The 12,197-nt window shown below is 33.9% G+C and overlaps 1 protein-coding gene across 1 annotated transcript; it reads left to right on the top strand.

The window, feature by feature from the left end:
- The first annotated feature begins 6,226 nt into the window (after nt 1–6,226).
- LOC21406228 (calcium-transporting ATPase, endoplasmic reticulum-type) lies at nt 6,227–11,438 on the top strand. Its single transcript, XM_010102396.2, has 8 exons — nt 6,227–6,456; nt 6,975–8,589; nt 8,684–8,805; nt 9,018–9,296; nt 9,381–9,764; nt 9,922–10,031; nt 10,146–10,374; nt 10,693–11,438. The coding sequence occupies exons 2-8, from the start codon at nt 7,122–7,124 to the stop codon at nt 11,251–11,253; spliced, it is 3,153 nt and encodes a 1,050-aa protein (XP_010100698.1). The 5' UTR covers nt 6,227–6,456; nt 6,975–7,121; the 3' UTR covers nt 11,254–11,438.
- The last annotated feature ends 759 nt before the right edge of the window (nt 11,439–12,197 follow it).

Raw genomic sequence — 12,197 nt, 5'->3', positions numbered from 1 at the left:
GTTCAAACTCAAATTTTACAAAAGAACATGAACTTGAATAAAATTGTAACTTGAATTTAAACTTTTTTTGAGTTTAGGTGTAAATGAACAAGCCAGTGTTAAAATAATTTGAAAAGGGCAATGTTGTAGTGATTACATCTCACATGCATCATCACAAGTAGTTTGATATTGTGTAATTAAAAAAAAAAAAAAAAAAAAAAAAAAAAAAAAAAAAAAAAACTGCATTTAACTTAGCATTGCATTGGAGATCTTTTTATTATTGTCTCCAATTTCTAATTTTATCACTAACATTTGCACAACCCCTTTCCTTATATTTAACCCTTTGTGATGTTTTATCAATATGCCCTGCTAACTGACATCACAGGATCACATGAGAAAGGACATGAGAAATTTTATGATCGTTATTATTGATTTTGGTCTTTTGCAAATATAAGGTTGCGGGAGGTTTTGCAATAAACAAATAAGGAAACCAATTTGTGACATACTAAAAGCACTTGCTTTGGAGAAAACATTTCTTAGAAGTTAGAATCTTTTATCATTCGAATTAGGTGTACCTTAATAAAATGAAAATGATTTTAATGAAATCATGAAAAAACATTGCGTGTTTTTCAAGCGAGTATAAATAAGAGATGAAGCATTGCTTGTACGTGTAAGACCTAGGAAGGATTAGAGAGAACCTTCCAAGTTTCAAAGAAACGAATAAATTCTTCAAGTTAAAGTTTTGAAAGCAATGAGAAAAATATAGAGCTTCTCAAATGCTCAACCTAATCTTGCATTCATCATTGGCATAATCAAAAAGTAACATTTAATTGATAAATAGAAAAATGATCGTTCAGTTCGCTGATTCGAGTTGATAAGAGATTTTATGTGAGAGCTTTTACTGTAATAAAAAAATTAGATGTGACTGTTTCTGAGAGCTTTTTACTGTAACAAAACTCGAATCGGTGAAATGAACGGAGTGTTAGTATTACTCTCTTTATCACTATTTACATTCATTGTCGACACTTTAATTTTACTAACATGAAATATTATAATTTAAACAAAAAATAATATAATTGAGTCCATATATCAAATAATAAATATAAAAAGTGATAAAAAAAAGTGATGATACATCACTCTAATAAATAATTTGAAACAAATATAATTACATAAACTTGTGTACGCAAAAAGAGAAGTCAAATTTAAGAGAATTTATGTATTATGGAATTATTCTAAAAGTTAAAATTAGAATTTGAATCCCTCACTCATGATTTAAAAGGATATATATTGACAAGTACGGGACACAAATCAAAGAGGTAAGCGGACAGAAACCACCAACCAAAAAGTTAGAGGTCAGCAATATTGTTTTAAACCACACTTTTTGTGAAGAATATCATAATGAATACAAGGGAAAAAATATCATAAAGAATTTAAGAAAAAAAAAAACGATGAAAGCATTAAAATAAAATAAAAGAAAAACAAGTTGGCAAAAACGATAGCCAACCTTATTAAGGCATTGACAAATGGCAGCAATAATACCAAATTATAGGAAGTCCATAACCATTAACTATAATGCATTTTTTGGTGTTCAACTATTAACTATAAGATTCTATTTATTTCACTAATTCAAATTTAAAATTTAAATTTTATTACAGTAAAAAATTTTAAAAAATAATCATATTTAATTTTTTTATTATAATAAAAAAATTTTATATAAAATTACATATTAATTTAAATTAAAAATTTAAATTAACGAATTAAACGGATGATAATTCGTGTTTAATGACACGCATAAAGATAAGTGTTGCAGGTAAGCAATGGAACTTTCTAGGAACCTTGGTTCCACTAATCAAAAAATAAAATAATTATGATTTGCACACGCATTGCCATTCTCGCACATCACCAAAGTGTGGAAATAATAATTAATTAAAAGTTAATTATTTAATACCCCTTGACTGACAAGTGACAGCCTTGCATTTCCAATCCCTGCCTCTCCTACTCCTACCACTTTTATTACTTTTTATTATTTTTCAACTTTTTCTTGGGTTCCTCAAAATCAATAATTATATTGTCTCCAGCATGCTCCTTATAAATGCATCGTATTTCACGTCTTCCCGAAAAGACAATAGAATCAAGGGTTATTAAAAGAATAATAATTTGTGCTTTGAGTTCCAACATATATCTTTGATGGAAATTATAAAAAGAAGGGAGAAAAAACATATTTACACAAGAATTCGACCGGAGAAAAGACAAATCTACCTAAAAACTTGTAACGGGGATGGAGATCTTGGTGAGGATTTGGCTGGCTGGCCAATTTGAAACCTCAAAACCATCTTATGAATATGAAAGCAAGCAACTGGAAAACCATAACTTTCTCAAGCTGTCTCGTATTTTGCCTACCCACCTAATTCTGGTTAGTTATAGAATATGTTTATTTGTACAATTTAAATTAAGATTTGAGTTGAGTAGGTGAGAAAAAAATATTATAATAAAAAAATTAAATTTAAATTTTTATAAGAGAAAATATTGTAATAATATGAATTTAGTCATAAAATGAACAATGTCATAATATTTATTTATGTTCTTTATTTTACATGAGAGAAGTCTCGACTTTTAAAACGTCTCACAGTTGATTTTTAGAGTTTTATTATGTTTCAAGTTCGGTCCTCTATTTGCTATGTGTTAGACGTTTAATGGAATGTGTAGAGATTATGGACCAAAATTGGAAACATCTAATCAAAATTAATTCCCACAAATAATCTCTAAATTTTAGTTAGTTTTCAATTTTGGTCCATAATTTTCACATATGTTGTCAAATATTTAACACTTAGTTAATGAAAGAACCGAAATTAAAACAAAATATAACTTCAGAGACTAATTGTGATACGTTTTAAAAGTCAAATGCCAAAATGAGATCGAGAGTAAAGCTCAAGGAACATTTGGTCGTGTTTGAAATTGATCTCATTTTTGTTTTTCACGCTTTTTGAGAAAGAAAGAATTAAAACGTTTTCAAAACGGCGTTTGACGCAATAAAGACAAAAAACAGAAATGAAAACGATTTTTTGGTTTTGTGTAAAATGAGAGAAATAAAACACGGCTTTTAGTCTTTTTTTTTATTTTTTGTTTTCGTTTTCTCCTCTCTCGAGCAACGAAAGAGAAAGATATACATTAATGAGTTTTTTTACACTGAAAAATAATATTTTGATAAAACTACCAAACGCATTTTTAAAAATGATTTCTATCTGAGATTGAAAACCTTTTCATTTTCATACAAAAAACAGAATCATTTTGGAACGAGTTCCAAACGCACCCTTTGTCTTTCTTTATTTCTTTCTTTCAATTTTTCCTTCCTTTTTTTTATCTTGCTAATACTGATAGAGTAGTGGTTGTATGCAATAATGTAGCAGTAATGTTTTACGTGATTCATATTTAAGTTACAGAAAAAATACTTATGGATACCATCAGTGTTAAGCACAACCATTAATAGAAGATGAATCCTACTTGTGAGTCTTATGTTATGAGACTCGTCTTTTATTAGTGATCGGTGATACTGAGCATCAATAGTGTCCAATAGTGTTTGTTCTAAGTTGTAGGGTTCAAATCCCTCCCCTCCTAAATTAAAAGAAATGATAGACTATATAAAAAAAACTAATAAGTGAAACACAGTGACGGAGCTACATATTATTAAGTGGGAGCATGAATAAAAATTTAATTTTTACTCCTCATTTTTATAAATTTCAATTATTTCCTAAGTTTTATGAGAAATTATAATGAAGTTCTCACTTAATAATTGAATTCAATAACTATGCCCTTATTTAGTTTGTTGGTTTGAATTTTGTTCATTTGAACTTTTTTATTTGAACTAAAAAATTCAAACTGTGTGGTCTAAATTGTAGTTTGAATTGGCGTTTGATGTGCAATGAAAATTTTAATTTGAGTAGGGAATAAAATTCAAATTTATGTTTGGTAGGTGTAAAAATCAAAGAGAGTAGACACTTTTTTATTGTTAAAAAATGGTTCGAATGGTTGAACTTGGGGATAGGTAAACTCTAAGTTGGATTGTTTAACTCAGTTCAAACAATGAATATAATTCGAACTGCGTGCTTACCAATCATGAGTTCAAAACTGTGCTCACTATTCGAACTGAATTGAATTGAACTATACCAGTGAAACAAACGAGAACTATGTCTTCATCCAAGAAACAAAAAATTGTCACAATTTTTTTTTCTTTTTATAATATCCCAGTAAAAGCTTTATAGCTTCATCATTGATGGTTGTTAGGTTATAATTTATCAAATCAAAATTATATTAAACAAAGAAATGTTCAACAATTCAATAGAGTTGTGCCTTAGATGTGAGATATTTTTTGTGCCGTACCACATATTTTCTTTTTAGTGTAAAATATTTGTAGAGTATAAAACTATTGTTGACCCACTCCTTAATAGTTTACGATTTTTAGAGATTTGACGAACTAACATAATATTAAAACACAAAGTCTTCAGTGAAATAACATTATAATTATGCTATCTAAAATTACCATCACGTCTTAGGCCGAAAGGTATAAAAAATACGCTATAAATAGAAGACAATTTGTATTCTTACATGAGTATATCATATCATTATCAAATTATATTAAAACCAGCATGACAATTAAACGGAACTATATTGAAAATTTGACGATTAAGACATATACAATATTTGACAGGATGTATTGTTTTCGGTACTTTGCAATAATATATTGTTTTCAGTACTCTGTAATAATATAGACCATTTCGACATCGTTCAACTAATGAAATTTTTGTTGCAGTTGTAATGTTAGTCAAAAGTTACTATAAAAAAAATTCGTAATATGTTTCTCAAATCCTGCTATTCACCAGGGCTCTTTAAATATGGTAGGCAAAAACAAAATTCACAAAACACCTTTTCTATTGTAGATTCTTCAATTTAAAAATAATCTCCAAAATAATGTTATTGCCAAATGGTCCTATGCCAAAAATATTTTTAAAAACTTGTCTCATAGGTCGGTTTATAACTTATAAGACAAGTTTAAAATTTTATGAGACTAATAATATAATTTTCTTTTCATATATTTTTTATTTCGGGTTATATAATTATCTTTATTTATTTATAATGTTTAACCCGCTCAAGTCACTCAATCTATCCAAATTTTAATTAGGAAGGTTGATTTCAAATTTAGGTTGATCAAGTGGATTAAATTTAAAATCAACCACCCAAACTTAATTGGACAGTGTAAAAAAATATCTAAAATCCACCCAACCCACTCGATGTTCACTTAACACAACGGTATTGTATGGTTTAATCATGATTTTAACCATTTCTTGAAATTTTCATTTTATTTTATTTAGTTACTAGATTTCATATTTCTATAACTCTAAATAAAAATTGAATACAACAACTGAACAAACTATTACTACATTGTAATTTATTAAAATTAACATTTTATAATGATAAAAGCCTAACAACAACAAATAAAGTTAATAACCATCGATGATGGTCGTAGTGTAATGGTAAGAACGCTTTTATTAGGTCTTATCTCTGTTCATCCTTTCATAGTTTGATAATAAAAATTTTCAAATTGAATCGGTAACGGTTTGGTCTAATTGTTGATAAACAATTCTGACGTAAAGCCGGATTGATAATCTAAAAATCACTTGATTAGTCCACTTCAAATTGTGTGCAACAAAATGACCACCGTTCATTTCATCGATTTGAGTTAGAATTCGAGTTTTGTTACAGTAAAAAATTCTCATAAATAATTACATTTAATTTTTTTATTATAATAAAATTTTTTTATATAAAATCATATTTTAATTCAAATCAATTAAACGAACCTTAAAATTCGAGGCCATATGATTTTTTATTTTTTTTTCTCTAATAAGCATTTCGGTAGGTTAAGTGCAAGAGACGAAAATGCCCGCTCGTCATGGTTTTTAAAAAATGAAGGCACAGAGTTCAATGTGGGGAAATCTGCAACACGCGTACGGCCTATAATAAAGGTATCAAAGCAAGTCAAACCCCACGTAGAACAGCAGTTATGGATTTAAAACTCCCCACAATCTTCAAAGTCTAACCGTCCAAGGGTAAAACAGTAAATGTCTCCCTTTCAAATTAGCCAGATGCGAAGATTTTTCAAATGCAAGATTTTCAAAAATCCAAAAATGCATATTATAACCATAAAGATCCAAATCAAAACTACACATTTCATAAAAGAACGCCAAAAAAAAAAAAAAAAAAAAAATCCAAAGAGGAGAGCAAAAAAGGCAAAGAGAATACGACCAGTCCACTCACCATAACCCACGAGACCCTTTTCTTTCTTTGACAAGTTTTGATGTTTTTTTTTTAAGAATATAAGAACCAAGAACGACACTTCTCTCCTCTTATTCTTCTCTGTCTCTTCTCTTCTCTTCTCTGGCCTTTGAGTTTCAGCCTTGCTTTGTTTACAAGCCAGCAATATAGGTACAAAGTTCTCTCCTTTCTCCTTTTCATGTTTTTGTTTCACCACTCAAAATTCAGTTTTTATGTCTTATTTTCAGGGTGTTCTGAATTCTGGCTATTTATCTTTTTCTTTGGTCTTTTGTGTTTTTTATGTGAATGTTTCTGTTAATATGTAGTTATTAGTCCTTTCATTTTTCTCTTTAATTAAGGTTTTTTTTTTTTTTCCCTTTTTGGGAAGTAGTTGAGGACGGTAAACCAATCTTAGGAGCATGTTGTCCAACTGTATAGCTGGTTTTCCGTTTGGCATTAATGTCTAGTAATTAAGATGTGAAAAGGAAAGGACTTTCTTCTAAGCTTTTTTGGTTTGAACAAACCTTAGCCAGAGGAGAAGAAAAGAAGAAGACGTTTTGAACCATAATTCCCTTTCAAAATTTGATCTGTCTTTTCCATGATTGTAACTTATGACGTCATGATTTACTCTTTTTTTTCTTTTGTCCCCTTCAATTGCCTCCTTTGACACGTTGTTGCTTATTCTGTAGGACTTTTGATATGGGCATGAGACAAACTTGAATGAGGTCTTTTTGTTTGTGTGTAAATTTTGAACTCCAAAAAGAGACATTAGATAGATAGAGAGAGAGAGAGAGAGAGAGAGAGAGAGAGAGAGAGAGAAAGAGAGAGAAGCATCAATGGAGGAAAAGCCATTCCCTGCGTGGTCCTGGTCTGTTGAGCAGTGCTTGAAAGAGTACAATGTGAAACTGGAAAAGGGTCTGAGCAGTTATGAGGTTGAGAAACGGCGTGAGAGATATGGTTGGAATGAGCTTGCCAAAGAGAAAGGAAAGCCCTTGTGGAGATTGGTTTTGGAACAGTTTGATGACATGCTTGTGAAGATACTCCTTGTTGCAGCCTCCATATCCTTCATTTTAGCCTATATGCACGGGGCCGAATCAGTGGAATCGGGGTTGGAGGCCTACGTGGAACCGGTTGTCATTGTCTTGATTCTAGTCCTAAATGCCATTGTTGGAGTTTGGCAGGAGAGCAACGCGGAAAAGGCGCTGGAGGCCCTCAAAGAGATGCAATGTGAATCCGGAAAGGTCTTGAGGGATGGGTTCTTTGTCCCGGATTTGCCTGCCCGCGAGCTTGTTCCTGGTGACATTGTTGAATTGAGAGTTGGAGACAAAGTCCCGGCCGATATGAGAGTGGTGGTTTTGAAAACCTCGACGTTGAGGGTAGAGCAAAGCTCGCTGACCGGAGAGGCAAATCCTGTTCTGAAAGGGACAGATCCGATTTTTGTGGATGATTGCGAGCTGCAGGCTAAAGAGAACATGGTTTTCGCGGGGACAACGTGTGTGAATGGAAGCTGTATTTGTGTTGTGATTAGCACTGGGATGAATACTGAGATTGGTAAGATTCAGAAGCAAATACACGAGGCTTCTTTGGAAGAGAGTGACACACCTTTGAAGAAGAAGCTAGATGAATTTGGAGGCAGACTCACTACTGCAATTGGGGTTGTTTGCCTTGTGGTTTGGATAATAAACTATAAGAATTTCCTCTCCTGGGATCTTGTGGATGGAAAGCCAACAAACATCCAGTTTTCTTTCGAGCGATGCACTTATTATTTCAAGATTGCCGTTGCTCTCGCGGTGGCTGCGATCCCAGAAGGCCTTCCTGCTGTGATCACCACTTGCTTAGCTTTAGGTACGCGGAAAATGGCTAAGAAGAATGCTATTGTGCGGAAGCTTCCGAGTGTGGAAACTTTAGGGTGCACAACTGTGATTTGTTCGGATAAAACCGGGACATTGACAACAAACCAGATGTCTGTCACCGAGTTCTTCACTTTGGGAGGGAAAACCACTGCTTCTAGAATAATCCATGTCGAAGGAACGACTTATGATCCCAAGGATGGTGGAATAGTTGATTGGACTTGCTTCAATATGGATCCTAACTTGCAAGCCATCGCAGAAATATGCACCGTTTGCAATGATGCTGGGATTTATTTCGATGGAAACCTTTTCCGGGCAACAGGGTTGCCCACCGAGGCCGCTCTTAAGGTTTTGGTTGAGAAGATGGGAGTTCCAGATAGCAAGGCAAGGAACAAAATTCGTGACACCCAGCATGCTGCAAGCTATTTGATTGATCGCAGCACGGTGAAGCTAGGTTAGCCAAGACTTTACTCTCTCTATGTTGTAACATGTATTTCCTGAGTACCAAGGAAGAATTTTACATGGTTCTCAAATTTTTTTATGTTCAGGTTGTTGCGAGTGGTGGACTAAAAGATCGAAAAGGGTTGCCACCTTGGAGTTTGACCGCGTTCGGAAGTCAATGAGTGTTATTGCCCGGGAGCCAACTGGGCATAACCGACTTCTTGTCAAGGTGACTGCCATTTTCTGATCTTCTAACTGGTCTTATTATTAATCTGCCATGTATTACAATATTTTTTGTGATGTTAGTGCTTAAATGTCCTAATGTAGTAACCATTTTCCTTTTCTTCCGTGGAAATAGGTGAAATGACTATATAAGTTTTAGCCTCTTCTATTCATTTATTTATTTTTCTTGTTTTTGGTTGGTTGTTTTTATGTCTGCAGGGTGCTGTTGAGAGTTTACTGGAGAGGAGTTCATATGTTCAACTTGCTGATGGATCACTCATTCCAATAGATGAACCTTGCAGGCAGTTGTTGCTTCAGAAACTATCGGAGATGAGCTCAAAGGGTTTGCGCTGCTTGGGTTTGGCATACAAGGATGAGCTAGGAGAGCTTTCGGATTATTATTCCGAGAGTCACCCTGCTCACAAAATGCTGCTTGATCCTGCTAACTACTCCTCCATCGAGAGCGACTTGATTTTCGTAGGGATTGTCGGTTTAAGAGTAAGTAGTGTACTTATCTCATTTGCTAATTGATTCTCAAACTTGTGGCTTTGGAAATCTCTTTTAACAACTAACCTTGGTCAGGACCCTCCTCGAGAGGAAGTTCACAAAGCGATCGAGGACTGTAAAGAAGCGGGGATCAAGGTCATGGTCATAACTGGAGATAATAAGTCCACGGCTGAGGCCATTTGTCAGGAAATCAATTTGTTCTCAAAAGGAGAGAATCTCAGAGGGAAGAGTTTTACAGCCAAAGAGTTCATGGCTCTTTCGACTTCCGAACAAATAGAAGTGTTATCGAAACCAGGAGGAAAAGTTTTCTCTCGCGCTGAGCCTAGGCATAAGCAAGAAATTGTTAGGACTCTGAAGGATATGGGCGAGATCGTTGCAATGACAGGAGATGGTGTCAATGATGCTCCTGCACTCAAACTAGCCGACATTGGAATTGCCATGGGCATCACTGGAACTGAGGTAAATCTTTTCACTCCCATGGATTTGTTCTAATACATTTTCATCTATTCTTTGCAACTAGTAAGTTATTTTCTTATCAAGTTCAGACCTTTTATTAGCTATGGACTATGGTAGATGGTTAATTCTACTTCTCACAATCTATACTTTTATGTTTCAGGTTGCAAAAGAAGCTTCAGATATGGTCTTGGCAGATGATAACTTCAGCACCATTGTCTCAGCTGTTGCTGAGGGTCGTTCCATTTATAGTAACATGAAAGCTTTTATAAGGTATATATATATTTTTATATATACAGATCTCTTAGTTCAACTTCACGATAATATTTCCTATCCTTTCTCTTTTGGGCTACTTAGTGATCACTCTTCACGTTCTTAAACTTTCAGGTACATGATATCATCAAATGTTGGAGAGGTAATATCCATATTCTTGACTGCTGCTTTGGGCATACCTGAATGCATGATACCTGTTCAACTTCTGTGGGTGAATCTGGTTACCGATGGCCCCCCCGCCACAGCTCTAGGCTTCAACCCTGCTGATCCTGACATCATGCGAAAACCGCCTAGGAAATGCGACGACCCGCTGATCAATTCTTGGATTCTTTTTCGTTACTTGGTTAGTTTGACCATTACACATTCTTCAAAAATATATCTTTAGGGAATTGTTACAATAGAAACTGTTCTGTTTCACTATTGATAGACACTGTTGTTTTAGCCCTGGGATATTAATTTTTTAACAGTCTGATTTATGAATGAGAGCAGTTTTGTGTCGCGTGTTATACATGAATACTCATAAATTAGATTGTTGAAAAATTAATTCAACGGTTAAAACAATAGTTCCTACTAGTGGTGAAAAAGAACAATTTCTACCGTAGAAATTCCTGCAAAAATCATGCCAACTATATCATCAAGAGCCTTTTTTTTACTATGGCAGGTGATTGGTTCATATGTTGGCATTGCGACTGTTGGCGTCTTCATCCTGTGGTACACACAGGCTTCCTTTTTGGGTATCAACCTCGCGAGCGATGGGCACACACTCGTCGAGTTGTCTCAGCTTCGCAATTGGGGTGAGTGTTCATCCTGGGAGAACTTCACCGCAGCGCCATACAAGGTTGCAGGGGGTCGAACCATCTCGTTTTCGAAACCCTGTGACTACTTCTCCATTGGCAAAGTGAAGGCAATGACATTGTCGCTTTCCGTCCTGGTCGCGATCGAGATGTTCAACTCGCTGAATGCCCTTTCGGAGGACACCAGCCTGATCAAAATGCCACCATGGAGGAATCCTTGGCTTTTGGTGGCCATGTCGGTTTCTTTCGGACTCCATTGCCTCATACTTTACGTTCCTTTTCTAGCAGATGTGTTCGGAATTGTTCCGTTGAGTTTGAATGAGTGGCTTCTGGTCATTCTGATCTCTTCACCTGTGATACTAATAGATGAAGTGCTTAAATTTGTGGGGAGGAATAGAAGGAGAAAAAGGAAGGAAAAACTGGCATGAGAATCAATCCGGGGGTGGTGCTGTTGAAGAGGCAAACATAGGATTGCTATTTTTTCATTTGGAATTCTTTGATAGAATAGTTGCTGTTCTTCACAATCAAAAATTGTTTTACATATCCAAAGGAAACAAACACATGTTATCATCTGAGAAAATAGGAATGAAATGTTAGCAATCATGTTTACTAAGTGGCATTTGCGTTTTTTTTTTTTTTTCAATTTTTTTTTTTTCAGTAAATAGCAAAAAACAACATGCAAATTATAAAGGTGGACGTGGACTGGTTACCTCGTAAATGCTTGCATATCTAGACAAACACCATCTTGTACAGCAAAATGTAAAGTTTGGTAATAATAAATTTCTCTGAACAAAAAAGCACGGAAAAGAGTATTAAAGCGCCGTGTTATAAACGGTAAGGGGAGTTATGAACGGCCGTTGACCACTTGACCTATTCCACTTCAAAAGTAGCAAAGTGTTTCGTGGTTGTACATTTATCACTGCCTTCGCTTTCATTTTTATTATTGTTATTATTTTTTTTCTCGTAAGAGGTTTATTATTGTTGTCATTATTATTATTATTTAATTAATATTTTTATTATTATTATCTTAATTCTTTTAAGAATATAAAAGTGATTTAGAATTCAAATAAACACACAGAGCCCCAAAAAAAAAAAAAAAAAAAAAAAAAAAGAGTTCCCTTTGTAGTTAGCCTATTTTCTTGTCGTTTTTCTTCTTTCATGTCGTTTTATACATTTGTTGTTGCTTTCAAGTTATGTTGTCGTTTTTACCCTTTTAAAAAATATATATTTATTATTATCGAAAATGACGACGACTTTGGAATGAAAGTTCGTTAAAAGGAACAATTACTTAAAAAACAAAAATCTAGCCCTGGTCACATTCAAAAGGGAGGGAAATGTGTTAAGGACAAAAACAAAACAGTTTGCTTAATGG

The sequence above is a fragment of the Morus notabilis genome, unplaced genomic scaffold (assembly GCF_000414095.1).
Source record: "Morus notabilis unplaced genomic scaffold, ASM41409v2 Scaffold404, whole genome shotgun sequence".
In the NCBI taxonomy this organism is placed as follows: Eukaryota; Viridiplantae; Streptophyta; class Magnoliopsida; order Rosales; family Moraceae; genus Morus; species Morus notabilis.
The sequence above is the reverse complement of the archived record's forward strand: the minus strand, read 5'-3'. Positions and strand labels throughout refer to the sequence as shown.

Bases quoted from the DNA above. Each gene is read 5' to 3' on its own strand.
- LOC21406228 (XM_010102396.2), top strand. From the start codon at position 7,122: ATGGAGGAAAAGCCATTCCCTGCGTGGTCCTGGTCTGTTGAGCAGTGC. The intron at 8,806-9,017 runs GTGACTGCCATT...TTATGTCTGCAG, and splicing joins ATAACCGACTTCTTGTCAAG to GGTGCTGTTGAGAGTTTACT. The intron at 9,297-9,380 runs GTAAGTAGTGTA...AACCTTGGTCAG, and splicing joins TAGGGATTGTCGGTTTAAGA to GACCCTCCTCGAGAGGAAGT.